Below are 15,617 nucleotides of genomic sequence, written 5' to 3' on the forward strand. Positions count from 1 at the left end.
GGTGAAATTGAAATATTATTAATGATCGGGGTTAGCGGCAAATACTAAAATCCGAATGTCAAACAAGTTTTCGACATTTTCTGTGTACGGTCTACGTACGTTTTAGAATCAACTGAGGTATATTTCTATAACTTCGTACTCTTATTTTGTTGTTCTGTGTTTGATATACACAATAATGCCTATCACTTAATAGTTTCGTGATTAAATAACTCGCTGATTTTATTATCAAATGATGCATGAATATATATTTCAGAGCCTTACGGATGATTGATTTATTGGCTTTGCCTGTTGTTTAATTGTCATTGTATCTCAGGTTTGATCAACCAAATATTCTGAAATGAAAACGAATCATTAATATATTCACGGATTATGGCCTTGCTTTGGTGTTCTTATCAAACGTTCATGCAGTTGATATATTTTCCATGGTATGAAAACTAGAAAAAAGGTCAGTCAGTTTGTTCCTCGAGACGAGAAACTGCAAAAATATAACTGTTTTAAAATAAGTTCTACAATAACTGTAATAATCCACCTTTTGTTTGTGGCAACTAATGTTATGATCCTTTTCATTAAACCGTTATACAGTACATTTATATAACCTTTATACCCCAATATTCATGTACAAATATCGACAAACATAATTGTGCTATAATATGTTATTTCCCCTCTAGGCGGGATCGTTTCGTGATGCGAAAGTTGTCGAAGGCATGGGAACTAAAGACGGGATACTGATGGAGGCCCAGACATTGAAAAACACAATAAAGTCATACCCTGATTCAGAAAATCTGTTGAATGAGTATCTACAAAAAGCAGCGGGGGATGGCGACACACCGCATAGAGATTTAGAACAAACAGAAAACCCACCACAAATCAACTTTCGTAGAGACGACGCAGTAGAGCAAAAATTCCTCTCCTTTAGTGATCAGACCATTTCAAACTCCAGTGTTGACACTTATCAAAACGATAATGTAAGCTCCGACAAAAACCGAGCTGATTTTCACCAAATAGGATTTGTAGCCGAGAAAAATACTACAAATCCCCAAAGACATAGTACCACTGTAGATGGAGCTGAAAACATGGCGGAGAAAGACATCATCAGTTGGATTAAGAACCAAGTTGAGAAAGAAACGCCTAAACCAAAAACACCAGGTGATGGTTGGAAAGGTAAGGAAGTTGATGATAATTATGTCAGACCACAACGACGTGACGGGTATCCGAACACAAGGCAAACAGAAACAGAGGAAAGAAGCAACATAATTACATTCCAACGTAACATAATGACGTCCACTACTACAGCCATTCCAATATCTAAACATATTGCCACAACAATTTCAAAAATATCTATTGCAAACACAAATACGACAGCCACTGACATGGATATCTTAGACAAACCATTATCAAAAACACAAACGACCTACAACATTCAAACTATCACTGATACGCTCACTACCACAAACACTCAAAATATCACTGACACACCAACTACCAAAAACATTCCAACAGTCAATGACAAGCCCACAACTACAAACATTCCAACAATCAATGAAACGCCCACTACCACAAACACTCCAACAATCAATGACACGCCCACTACCACAAAAATTCCAACAATCATTAACACGCCCACTACTACAAACATTCCAACAATCAATGACACGCCCACTTCTACAAACATTCCAACAATCAATGACACGCCAACTAACACAAACACTCCAGTTATCAATGACATACCCACTTCTACAAACACTCCAGTTATCAATGACACGCCCACTACCATAAACACTCCAACTATCAATGACACGCCCACTTCTGCAAACACTCCAATTATCAATGACACGCCCACTTCTACAAACACTTCAGTTATCAATGACACGCCCACTACCACAAACACTCCAACTATCAATGACACGCCCACTTCTACAAACACTCCAGTTATCAATGACATACCCACTTCTACAAACACTCCAGTTATCAATGACACGCCAACTACCATAAACACTCCAACTATCAATGACACGCCCACTTCTACACACAATCCAACTATCAATGACACGCCCACTTCTGCAAACACTCCAACTATCAATGACACGCCCACTTCTACAACCACTCCAATTATCAATGACACACCCACTACCACAGACACTCCAGCTATCAATGACACGCCCACTACCACAAACACTCCAACTATCAATGACACACCCACTACCACAGACACTCCAGCTATCAATGACACGCCCACTACCACAAACACTCCAACTATCAATGACACACCCACTACCACAAACACTCCAGCTATCAATGACACGCCCACTTCTACAAACACTCCAGTTATCAATGACACGCCTACTGCCACAAACACTCCAACTATCAATGACAAGCCCACTACCACAAACACTCCAACTATCAATGACACGCCCACTTCTGCAAACACTCCAATTATCAATGACACGCCCACTTCTACAAACACTCCAACTATCAATGACACGCCCACTTCTACAAACACTTCAGTTATCAATGACACGCCCACTTCTACAAACATTCCAACAATCAATGACACGCCTACTGCCACAAACACTCCAACTATCAATGACAAGCCCACTACCACAAACACTCCAACTATCAATGACACGCCCACTTCTGCAAACACTCCAAATATCAATGACACGCCCACTTCTACAAACACTCCAACTATCAATGACACGCCCACTTCCACACACTCTCCAATTGTCACTGACACAATAATTTCCACGAATAATCCAACTAAATCACCTGCAACAAACTCTCCAACTCCCATAAACAATCAAACCAACACTCGCATATTCATTACCAAACAAAAACCTTCGATTACTGTCCAACCCGCGACCACTACTACAAATACACCCACTAATACTAACACGCCTACAGTTACCAACACTATAACTATTACTGAAACACCCACTACCACAAACATTCCAACCAATATAGACATGTCCACTACCACAAACATTTCAACTAATTTTGATATGTCCATTACCAAAATCGTTCAGACTAATACTGACATACCTCCTACCAATTACACTTCATTAGTTACTGACACACCCACCACCATACAACCTCCAACCCTCACTGATATATCAATTTCTACAAACACTCAATTTAAATCTGACTCGCTCATTACTACAAACACTATAACTACCAAAAACATATCCAACACAACAAACACGTCAACCTCCATAAACAATCAAATTGCTACAAACACACAAACTAGCACAAACACTCCGAATATCAAAAACTCATCAACTACCACATACAATTCAAATATCATTGACAATCCTGCTGCCACAAAGTCTCGAATTGCAATAAACCCGTCTACAACCACAAGTATTAAAATAATAACTGACACATCCACTGCCACAAACACACTAACTATCACTGACACACCAACTACCACAAACACGTCAGCTATCACTGACACGCCCACTTCTACAAACACTCCAATTGTCAATAACATACTCACTTCTAACAACACTCTAATTATCAATGACACGCCCACTTCTACAAACACTCCAATTATCAATGACACGCCCACTTCTACAAACACTCAAATTTTCAAAGACCCGCCCTCTTCTAGAAACACTCCAATTATCAATGACACGCCCACTTCTGCAAACACTCCAACTATCAATGACACGCCCACTTCTACAACCACTCCAATAATCAATAACAAGCCCACTTCTACAAACACTCCAACTATCAATGACACACCCACTACCACAGACACTCCAGCTATCAATGACACGCCCACTACCACAAACACTCCAACTATCAATGACACACCCACTACCACAGACACTCCAGCTATCAATGACACGCCCACTTCTACAAACACCCCAGTTATCAATGACACGCCTACTGCCACAAACACTCCAACTATCAATGACAAGCCCACTACCACAAACACTCCAACTATCAATGACACGCCCACTTCTGCAAACACTCCAATTATCAATGACACGCCCACTTCTACAAACACTCCAACTATCAATGACACGCCCACTTATACACACACTCCAATTATCAATGACACGCCAACTTCTACAAACACTCCAATTATCAATTACATACCCTCTACCACAAACACTCCAGTTATCAATGGCACACCTACTACCAAAAACATTTCAGTTATCAATGACACACAAACTACCACAAAGAAGACAAATATAACTGACATACAACTTACAAAACACACACCCACTATCATTGGCACACCAACTACCAGAAACACTTCAGCTATCAATGAAACACAAGCTACCACAAACACTCCAATTATCAATGACATGCCCACTTCTACAAACACTCCAATTATCAATGACACGCCCACTTCTACAAACACTCCAATTATCTATGACAAACCCACTTCCTCAAACACACCAATTATCAATAACACTCCAACTACCAAAAACACACCAGATATCAATGACACATCCACTACCACAAACACTTCAATTATCAATGACACGCCCACTACCACAAACACTCCATCAATCAATGACATGGCCAATAACCTTAACACTCAAATTATCAATGCCTCGCTCACTACCAAAAGCACTTCAGCTCTCAATAAAACATATCTTACCAAAAACACTACAACTACCAATTACACGCCCATAACAACAGACACACTAACTACCATAAACATTCAAACTATCGCTGACACAACCACTTCCACACACTCTCCAATTGTCACTGACACAATAATTTCCACGAATAATCCAACTAAATCACCTGCAACAAACTCTCCAACTCCCATAAACAATCAAACCAACACTCGCATATTCATTACCAAACAAAAACCTTCGATTACTGTCCAACCCGCGACCACTACTACAAATACACCCACTAATACTAACACGCCTACAGTTACCAACACTATAACTATTACTGAAACACCCACTACCACAAACATTCCAACCAATATAGACATGTCCACTACCACAAACATTTCAACTAATTTTGATATGTCCATTACCAAAATCGTTCAGACTAATACTGACATACCTCCTACCAATTACACTTCATTACTTACTGACACACCCACCACCATACAACCTCCAACCCTCACTGATATATCAATTTCTACAAACACTCAATTTAAATCTGACTCGCTCATTACTACAAACACTATAACTACCAAAGACATATCCAACACAACAAACACGTCAACCTCCATAAACAATCAAATTGCTACAAACACACAAACTAGCACAAACACTCCGAATATCAAAAACTCATCAACTACCACATACAATTCAAATATCATTGACAATCCTGCTGCCACAAAGTCTCGAATTGCAATAAACCCGTCTACAACCACAAGTATTAAAATAATAACTGACACATCCACTGCCACAAACACACTAACTATCACTGACACACCAACTACCACAAACACGTCAGCTATCACTGACACGCCCACTTCTACAAACACTCCAATTACCAATGACACGCCCACTTCTACAAACACTCCAATTATCAATGACACGCTCACTTCTACAAACACTCCAATTGTCAATAACATACCCACTTCTAACAACACTCCAATTATCAATGACACGCCCACTTCTACAAACACTCCAATTATCAATGACACGCTCACTTCTAAAAACACTCTAATTATCACCGACACGCCCACTTCTACAAACACTCCAATTGTCAATAACATACCCACTTCTACCAACAATCCAATTATCAATGACACGCCCACTTCTGCAAACACTCCAATTATCAACGACCCACCCACTTCTACAAACACTCCAATTATCAATGACACGCTCACTTCTAAAAACACTCCAATTATCAATGACACGCCCACTTCTACACACACTCCAATTATCAATGACACGCTCACTTCTAAAAACACTCTAATTATCACCGACACGCCCACTTCTACAAACACTCCATTTGTCAATAACATACCTACTTCTACAAACACTCCAATTATCAATGACACGCCCACTTCTACAAACACTCCAATTATCAATGACACGCCAACTTCTACAAACACTCCAATTACCAATGACACGCCCACTTCTACAAACACTCCAATTGTCAATAACATACCCACTTCTACCAACAATCCAATTATCAATGACACGCCCACTTCTACAAACACTCCAATTATCAAAGACACGCCCACTTCTACAAACACTCCAATTATCAATGACACGCTCACTTCTAAAAACACTCCAATTATCAATGACACGCCCACTTCTACAAACACTCCAATTATCAATGACACGCTCACTTCTAAAAACACTCCAATTATCAATGACACGCCCACTTCTAAAAACACTCCAATTATCAATGACACGCTCACTTCTAAAAACACTCCAATTATCAATGACACGCCCACTTCTACACACACTCCAATTATCAATGACACGCTCATTTCTACAAACACTCTAATTGTCAATAACATACCCACTTCTACAAACACTCCCATTATCAATGACAGGCCCACTTCTACAAACAATCCAACTATCAATGACACGCCCACTTCTACAATCACTCAAATTATCAATGACATACCCACTACCACAAACAGTCCAGTTATCAATGACATACCCACTACCATTAACATTTCAGTTATCAATGACACACAAACTACCACAAACACTTCAACTATCAATAACATACCCACTTCTACCAACACTCCAATTGTCAATAATATACCCACTTCTACAAACACTCCAATTATCAATGACACACCCACTTCTACAAACAATCCCGTTATCAATGACACGCCCACTTCTACAAACACTCTAATTGTCAATAACATACCCACTTCTACAAACACTCCCATTATCAATGACACGCCCACTTCTACAAACAATCCAACTATCAATGGCACGCCCACTTCTACAAACACTCCAATTATCAATGACATACCCACTACCACAAACACTCCAGTTATCAATGACATACCCACTACCATTAACATTTCAGTTATCAATGACACACAAACTACCACAAACACTTCAACTATCAATAGCATACCCACTTCTACCAACACTCCAATTGTCAATAACACACCCACTTCTACAAACACTCCAATTATCAATGACACGCTCACTTCGGCAAACACTCAAATTATCAATGACACGCCCACTTCTACAAACACTCCAATTATCAATGACACGCTCACTTCGGCAAACACTCAAATTATCAATGACATACCCACTTCTACAAACACTCCCATTATCAATGACACGCCCAGTTCTACAAACAATCCAACTATCAATGACACGCCCACTTCTACAAACACTCCAATTATCAATGACATACCCACTACCATTAACATTTCAGTTATCAATGACACACAAACTACCACAAACACTTCAACTATCAATAGCATACCCACTTCTACCAACACTCCAATTGTCAATAACACACCCACTTCTACAAACACTCCAATTATCAATGACACGCTCACTTCGGCAAACACTCAAATTATCAATGACATGCCCACTTCTACAAACACTCCAATTATCAATGACATACCCACTACCACAAACACTCCAGTTATCAATGACATACCCACTACCATTAACATTTCAGTTATCAATGACACACAGACTACCACAAACACTTCAACTATCAATGACACACAAACTACCACAAAGAAGACAAATATTACTGACATACCACTTACAAAACACACACCCACTATCAATGACACACCACCTACTACAAACACTTCATATACAGACACAAACATCGCCACAACAACCACGCCCACAAATACATCTACACATACAGACACAAACAACACCATTATAACCGCTCCCACAAATAAAACGTCGAATACAGAGAGAAACAACACCACTTCCACCAAGCCCACCTCAGGAAAACAAACAGCGGCAACTTCTTCCTCCTCTCGTACAATAACAACAACTCAGAATGTAAGGAGATACTACACTGAACATATAGATGACAAAGAGAGAGTTAGCCACGATCCAAGTACTGAAAACAACAAAAAAACAGAACATCAAGTACCAAGGACGTTCGACCAAGTAGGGATAAGCCGTTACAATCCCAATAAAGTTGTAAAACCTAGGAGAACAGACGATAAACCAGACGACCAAAGCGGTAAGGTGATAGCAAATGATCGAATGCTCAGTCGAGTCAGCAACATAAAAACAAATAGCTACATATCCGACAAATTAGACCTGAAAACAAGAAAAAGTCTTCCCTTTCCCAGTACTTTCGAGAAGATGAAGAGAAATCCTCAAAAATTGACAAATTACAATAAAAAATTTAATTTCGACAGAAAGGGAAGAAATTACAACAATGGAACTGATCAAATTACAAACAATCACCGTGTATTAAATCCTGACAATCTCTGGTTAGCGTACATACAAAGTACAGTCGACGATGTGAAATCAAAAAACATACGAATAAATGTCAACAATGGCAGGTTAAAGAACATACTAAATGCTTTCAACGACGCTAGGGCAAAGAACATACCGAATAATGTCGGCAATGTGAAATCAAAGAACATATCGAATACGACTGGCAACATCAGGTCAAAGAGCACAACGAAAACTGACGTTAATAACGTCAGGTTAAAGAACATACGTAATACTGTCAACAATTTCAATGCAGAGAACATACAAAATAGTGTCAACAACGCGAAGTCAATGAACATACCTAGTACTGTTAACAGCGTCAGGTCAAAGAACATGACGCCTACTGTCAACAACTCCAAGTCAATGAAAATACCGAATACTGTCAACAACTCCAAGTCAATAAAAATACCGAATACTGTCAACAACTCCAAGTCGAAGAAAATACAGAATACTGTCAACAACGCCAGGTCAAAGAACATACCGAATACTGTCAACAAAGCAAAATCAAAGAACATACCGAATACTGTCAACGACGTCAAGTCAAAGAAAAAACCGAATACTGTCAACAACGCCATGTCAAAGAACATACCAAATACTGTCAACAAAGCAAAATCAAAGAACACACCGAATACTGTCAACGACGTCAAGTCAAAGAAAAAACCGAATACTGTCAACAACGCCAGGTCAAAGAACATACTGAACACTGTTAACAGCGTCAGGTCAAAAAACAAACCGAATACTGTCAACAACGCGAAGTCAAAGAACATACCGAATACTGTCAACAACGCGAAGTCAAAGAACATACCGAATACTGTCAAAAAAACAAAATCAAAGAACATACCTTATACTGTCAACGACGTCAAGTCAAAGAACATACCGAATAGTGTCAACAATGCTAAGTCAAAGAAAATACCGAATATTGTCAACAAGACAAAGTCAAAGAACATACCGAATACTGTTAACAACGACAGGTCAAAGAACATACCGAATACTGTCAACAACGCCACGTCAAAGAACATACCGAATACTGTCAACAACGCCAGGTCAAAGAACATACCGAATACTGTCAAAAAAACAAAATCAAAGAACATACCTAATACTGTCAACGACGTCAAGTCAAAGAACATACCGAATAGTGTCAACAATGCTAAGTCAAAGAACATACCAAATACTGTCAACAACGTCAGGTCAAAGAACATACCGAATATTGTCAACAACGCCATGCCGTCGGGTAATAATCACTCACAAGATACAACAAAGATAAACCCACCAATATATGTTAACAAACTTGGAACAACCAGCAGCATACCAAGAACTGTTACCAAAGTTAGAGCAAACAACAACACACCAAGGACTGATACACATGTTGAAACAAAGAACAACTCTCAAAAGACCGCTTATAAAGAGGGAAAAGGTCAAAGCACACAAAAGACAGATCAAAAATTTGGAACGCACCAAAATAAACCTAAACTTGTTGCTCCAGTGAAAACAAACCACGACACACCAAGGACAATTGGTCAAACGGGAATATACCACAGCACGCAAAAGACAGTTCACAAATTGGAAACGAACCACAAAACACCAAGAACCAACACTAACATTACAGAAGATAATATCACACAAAAGACGGCCTACAACTTTTCAACGAAGAACAACTCACCAAGAACTTTTTCTAAAATGAGACCAAATAAAAACACATCAAGAACTGCTACTAACGTGGGGACAAACAACACACGAAGAACTGTTACTAAAGAAGGAACAAGCTTAAACACACCGAGAGCTGTTACTAATGCTGGAACAAACAACAACACACCAAGAAATGTTACTAAACTTGGAACAAACAACAGCACACCAAGAGATGTTACCAAAGTTAGAACAAACAACAGCACACCAAGAACTGTTACTAAAGTTGGAACAAACAACAACACACAAAGAACTGTTACTAAAGTGGGAACAAACACAAACACACCAAGAACCGATAATAAATTTGTAAAAGATCATATCAAACAAAAGACAACTTATAAATTGGCAACGAGCCACAACACACTAAGAAATGTAACTAAAGTAAAAATTAACAGCAACAAACAAAAAACGATTAGTAAAGAGAAAATATATTACACCACACAAAGGAAGGTTCATGGATTGGGAACAAATAGCAAGAAACCAAGACTTGTTAGTAAAGTGGGAAGAAACACCAACACAATGAAAACCAATACCAAAGTGAGAACGGATCACATCACACAAAAGAAGGTTCATCAACTGGTAACCAACAACAACACCCCTACAACTATTTTTAAAGGGATATCAAACCAGGAAACACCCAAAACACTAAACAAAATGAAACCAAACCTCAAAAACCAAAGAACCCTTACCAAAATGGGAATATATCCTATCACACGAAAGAAAATCAATCAATTCGGATCAAGGCACAGCACACCAAGAACCATTACCGCCCTGGGAACAAAAGCATTCAACCCAAAAACCATTACCAAAGTTGGGACAAACCAAAACACACAAAGAAACGTTTTCAAAGTAGGAACACATACAAAATTCACACAAAAGAGAATTTATCAATTGGGAACAAAGCTCAAAAAACCGGGAACCGCAATCAAAGAGGTAACAAATCTTAACACTATGAAAACAGCCACTAAAATAAGAACAAACGACAACGCAAACAGACGCGTTACAAACGATAAAATGGATCACATCATACCGATAACCGCTACCAAGGTGAGAATAAATCACAAGATGGGAACAAACATCAACAAACCAAGAGATGTTACTAAAGTGGGAACAAACATCAACACACCGCGAACCGTTACCAAAATGAAAATAAATCACAAAAAACAAAAGTCAGACCTCGAACTGGGAACAAAGCAAGCCGCAACAAGAACCGTAACCAAAGTTAAAATAGATAGCAACAAACAAATCAAGGTTACTAAAGAGAGAATAAATCATAACAAATCAACATCAGTTACTAAAGTGGGAATGGATAACAACAAACCAGTCACAGTTACTAAAATGGGAACGGATCACAAAAATCCAGCAACGGTTACTAAAATGGGAATGGATTACACCACACACAAAAGAGTTTACAAATTAGCAACAAACCAAAACACACCACGAACCGTTACTAAAGGGGAAGCACATCACAAAACACCTGTAACCATTTCCAAAGTTGAGATAGATCACAGCAAACAAGATACGGTTCACAAATTGAAAACAAACCACAACATATCTAAAACCGTTTCCATACATGGAACAAACCACATCACATCAATAGTCTTACCTGTAGTGGAAGCAAACCACAACAGACCGGTAGCTGTTTCCAATGAGAGAAAAAACTTCAGCACATCGGGATCCGTAACCAATATGGGAATAGATCACGGCAAACAAGCGACATTTCACAAATTCAGAACAAACCAGAGTACACATACAACCATTTCTAAAATGGAAACAAATCAAAACTCACCAAGAACCGCTAGTTCTGCAAGAATAGATCACAGCACACGAAAAGGGAATGTTCACAATTTGGTAACAAACCACAACAAGCCAAGAAACGTGAATAAAGTGAGAACGAACTCCAACATACAGATTACCGTTAGTGGATTGGGATTACACAAACAACCAAAAAGAACTGGAGGCAATTTGGGAATTAATCAAAAGACAATTCACCAACTTGGAGCACACCTGCACACACCAAGAACATTAACTATAGAGGGAACAAACCACCACACACGAAAAGTAATTAAAGAAGAGAAAACGAATAATTACACGCCAGGAACCGATTACAAAGAGGTAAAATACCATAACGTACCGAGAAATATTGGTAAAATTGGAACAAACTACAACACACCAAGAACCAATAATAAAGTGGAAACCTACCATAACAAACAAGGAACTATAAGAACGCTGGGAACAAACCACAGCACACAAAGAACTATTAGTAAAGTGGGAACCAACCACAACACACCAACAATCAATAGTAAAATGGGAACTAGCCACAGCACACAAACAACAAATAGAAAAGCGGGAACCAACTACACCACACCAAGGCCAATTAGTGAAGTGGGAACCTACTACAACATACCAAGAACCATAAGTAAAGTGGGAACCAACCACAACATACCAAGAGACATTAGTAAAGTGGGAACCAACCACAACACACAAAGAACCATTAGTAAAGTGGGAACCAACCACAACACACGAAGAACCATAAGTAAAGTGGGAACCAACCACAACACACAAAGAACCATTAGTAAAGTGGGAACAAACTACAACACACCAATAACCAATAATAAAGTGGGGACCTACCATAACAAACAAGGAACTATAAGAACGCTGGGAACAAACCACAAGACACCAAGAACCATTAGTAAAGTGGGAACCAACCACAACCCATCAACAATCAATAGTAAAGTGGGAACCAACCACAACACACCAAGAACCATCACTTCATTGGGAATAGATCACAGCACCCAAAAAACAGGTCACAAATTTGGAACGAACTACAAAGCACCAACGACATTTACTAAAGTGGTAGCAAAACAACACATATCAAACGCCGTTAGCAAAATGGTATACCAAAACACACCGAAAACCGTTACTAAAATGGTACAAAACCAAAATAAACCAAGGAGGGTTGACAAAACGGGTACTACTCTCAACACACACACGATTGACAAATTGCAAACAATGCATCACATACAAAGGACGGCTGACAAAGCGTTGAAGACAAATCACTACATGCCAAGTACTGTCGACAAAATTAAAACAAAACATTCTGAATCAAGGAATTTCGACAAAGTGAGAACGAAATTACACAAACTTAACACTTTCGACAAAAGAGACAAAGAGGTAATACATACGGTAGACATGTTGAAATTGAATTATAATCTAACTGCAGTTAACAAAGCGAGGATTGATCACCACGCTCCAATAAAAGATGGAACAAGGCGGGGAAATCGAAAATTTCAGAGTAAAGACGACAAATTTAGGACAAATCATCGTATACCAAATTCAAACAACAGGGACAAAAACCACCGGAGCTCTCAAATAAGAGTTGATAAATTGGCTATTAATTCCCCATGGCAAAATTCAGCAGACTATCTGACGACAAATAATAACGCTAGAAAAATTGTGAAACTGAAGAAATATAAAAACTCGACCAATGTGAGGGCAAATCAAACAACTTCGTCTGATTCTGGTAGAACAATTTCTGATACAGCAAACTATGGTAGAACAAATTCTGATAAAGCCACTTATGATAGAGCAAATTCTGATACAGCCAATTCTGGTAGAACAAATTCTGATACAGCAAATTCTGGTAGAACAAATTCTGATAGAGACAATTCTTACCGGAGCAATGAAACAGGAAACATATCTTTACATAAAGGAAACGGGAAACTAATTACAGCATCAAAACATACTGACAAACGAATAATTATAAATAATGACAATGAAGAGGAAAACAACGAAGGTGTGAGCGCTGAGGACGATGACGAACAAATATCCGAAACAACCGATGACAGAGACGATTAAAGATTGTAGGCAACCGACAGGGGTGTTCGAATATGTAACACAACAGACGACAAAGATGTTGGAATATCTAACACAACGGCTTCAGACGACAGAAAGGCTCGAATATCTTACACAACAGCTACATAAAACAGAGGGGTTCGAAAATATGATACAACAGAAGGCAAGGACCTATGATTTTGCCAGTGATTTAGTTACTTATGTTTCCCAATCGTAAGAATCATACCTCTTCGTGAACCACTCGTCCTACTCTCAAAATATTAAGCAGGAGAAGCAACTACCATTTTAAGAGAATCTGGTATGTCTCGGCCAGGGGACAGTATCGAAAGCCTCCTTCGCGGGGGCAAATCTCAGACCAAAATCCAAACGTGCTGGCAGTGTCAAGAGAGACAAGGAAGAAAGATAATCGAACGGCTTAAATCTATACGATAATTAGCAGAAATTTGAAATGATAATACAGTATTCCCATCTGCAAATTAAATATTTCAATAGTAATTTAACTGGGAATCAATATGGCTATTCATAAGACTTGCTATTTACCACAGCGCAAATGAAAGAAATTCATTGGAATTGTATCCACAATACTTTATATAGTGCATAAAACATGTTCTTATCAAATATATGTATATATAAACAGATTTTAGGGATGAACTTTGACCTCAGAAACTGTAATACTACATAACGCTACGAAGGTAATGTTAAAGTGTCTGTTGTCAAAACAGAATGTTTATGACGTTATTGATACACTAAGCTGGTAAACATGTTCTATCTGCGTACCGATAATTATGTGTTTTCTGTGGATAGACAATGGCAAATGTTGCACGAATGTGTTTAGAGGCATAGAGATCATGTTAACGTATAAACATGAACATGACGAAGCAGAAGAAAAGTATAAGACACTGGAAGGTCAATTAACCATGCATAACATGTGAAATGAATAATATATTCAAATATTTGATTTTAAATAGTCATGATAATTAATGAATGAATGAATGAATGAATGAATGAATTAATGAATGTCAAATAGATAAATAAATATGATAATCGAACGAGAGAGTATGTTTAATTTACTTTTGTACTTGTCATTTTTTAATAGAGTGAGAACCCTTCTGTGTGAGGACAATACCGGCAAGGGGACGGAATCCAGGGCCCCAATCCTGGCAGTTCTCCAACGAAGCTGGCTCTTGGGCATTAAAACTAATTTAACTTTCATATATACATATATATATATATGTTGGTGGGTGTGTGTGTGTGTGTGTGTGTGTGTGTGTGTGTGTGTGTGTGTGTGTGGATGTGTGTGTGTGGGGGGGGGTGTTTGTATGATAGGCAGGGGCGATTCCTTATGCGGGCGGGGAAGTAACGTGATATCTCCTATAGGTGGGGGTTGGTGGGGTGATATTCTTTGTAGACATCGAAGATTTACCCCTATAGATGGAATATAAGTTGAGGGTTATCCTGTTTAGGCGGGGAAAGGATGGTGCGATTTTTGAAGATATAAATTATATACCTAGGTACCATGGGCATATCTAAGTGTAATGGACAGTGCGTTATAAACTCTGGGGGTTGGGGGAGTGGAGAGGTGGGTGTGTGATATGTAAGATTTTGCTTAAACACAATGGTGCCACTTACGTCTATGGGATGGGATGCACAGATTACATTACATATTGATTACATTTCCTGATTGCCAGATAATAA

At 38.7% G+C, this 15,617-nt stretch overlaps 1 protein-coding gene across 1 annotated transcript; it reads left to right on the top strand.

Moving 5' to 3' along the window:
* The first annotated feature begins 704 nt into the window (after positions 1–704).
* On the top strand, positions 705–13,925 carry LOC117322704 (uncharacterized threonine-rich GPI-anchored glycoprotein PJ4664.02-like). Its single transcript, XM_033877644.1, has one exon. It carries the CDS (start codon positions 705–707, stop codon positions 13,923–13,925), a length of 13,221 nt encoding a protein of 4,406 aa, XP_033733535.1.
* Positions 13,926–15,617: the final 1,692 nt, after the last annotated feature.

Source organism: Pecten maximus, chromosome 3, assembly GCF_902652985.1.
Source record: "Pecten maximus chromosome 3, xPecMax1.1, whole genome shotgun sequence".
Lineage (NCBI taxonomy): Eukaryota > Metazoa > Mollusca > Bivalvia > Pectinida > Pectinidae > Pecten > Pecten maximus.

Excerpts from the sequence above, each read along its gene's own strand:
- LOC117322704 (XM_033877644.1), top strand. The coding sequence starts at position 705 with ATGGGAACTAAAGACGGGATACTGATGGAGGCCCAGACATTGAAAAAC.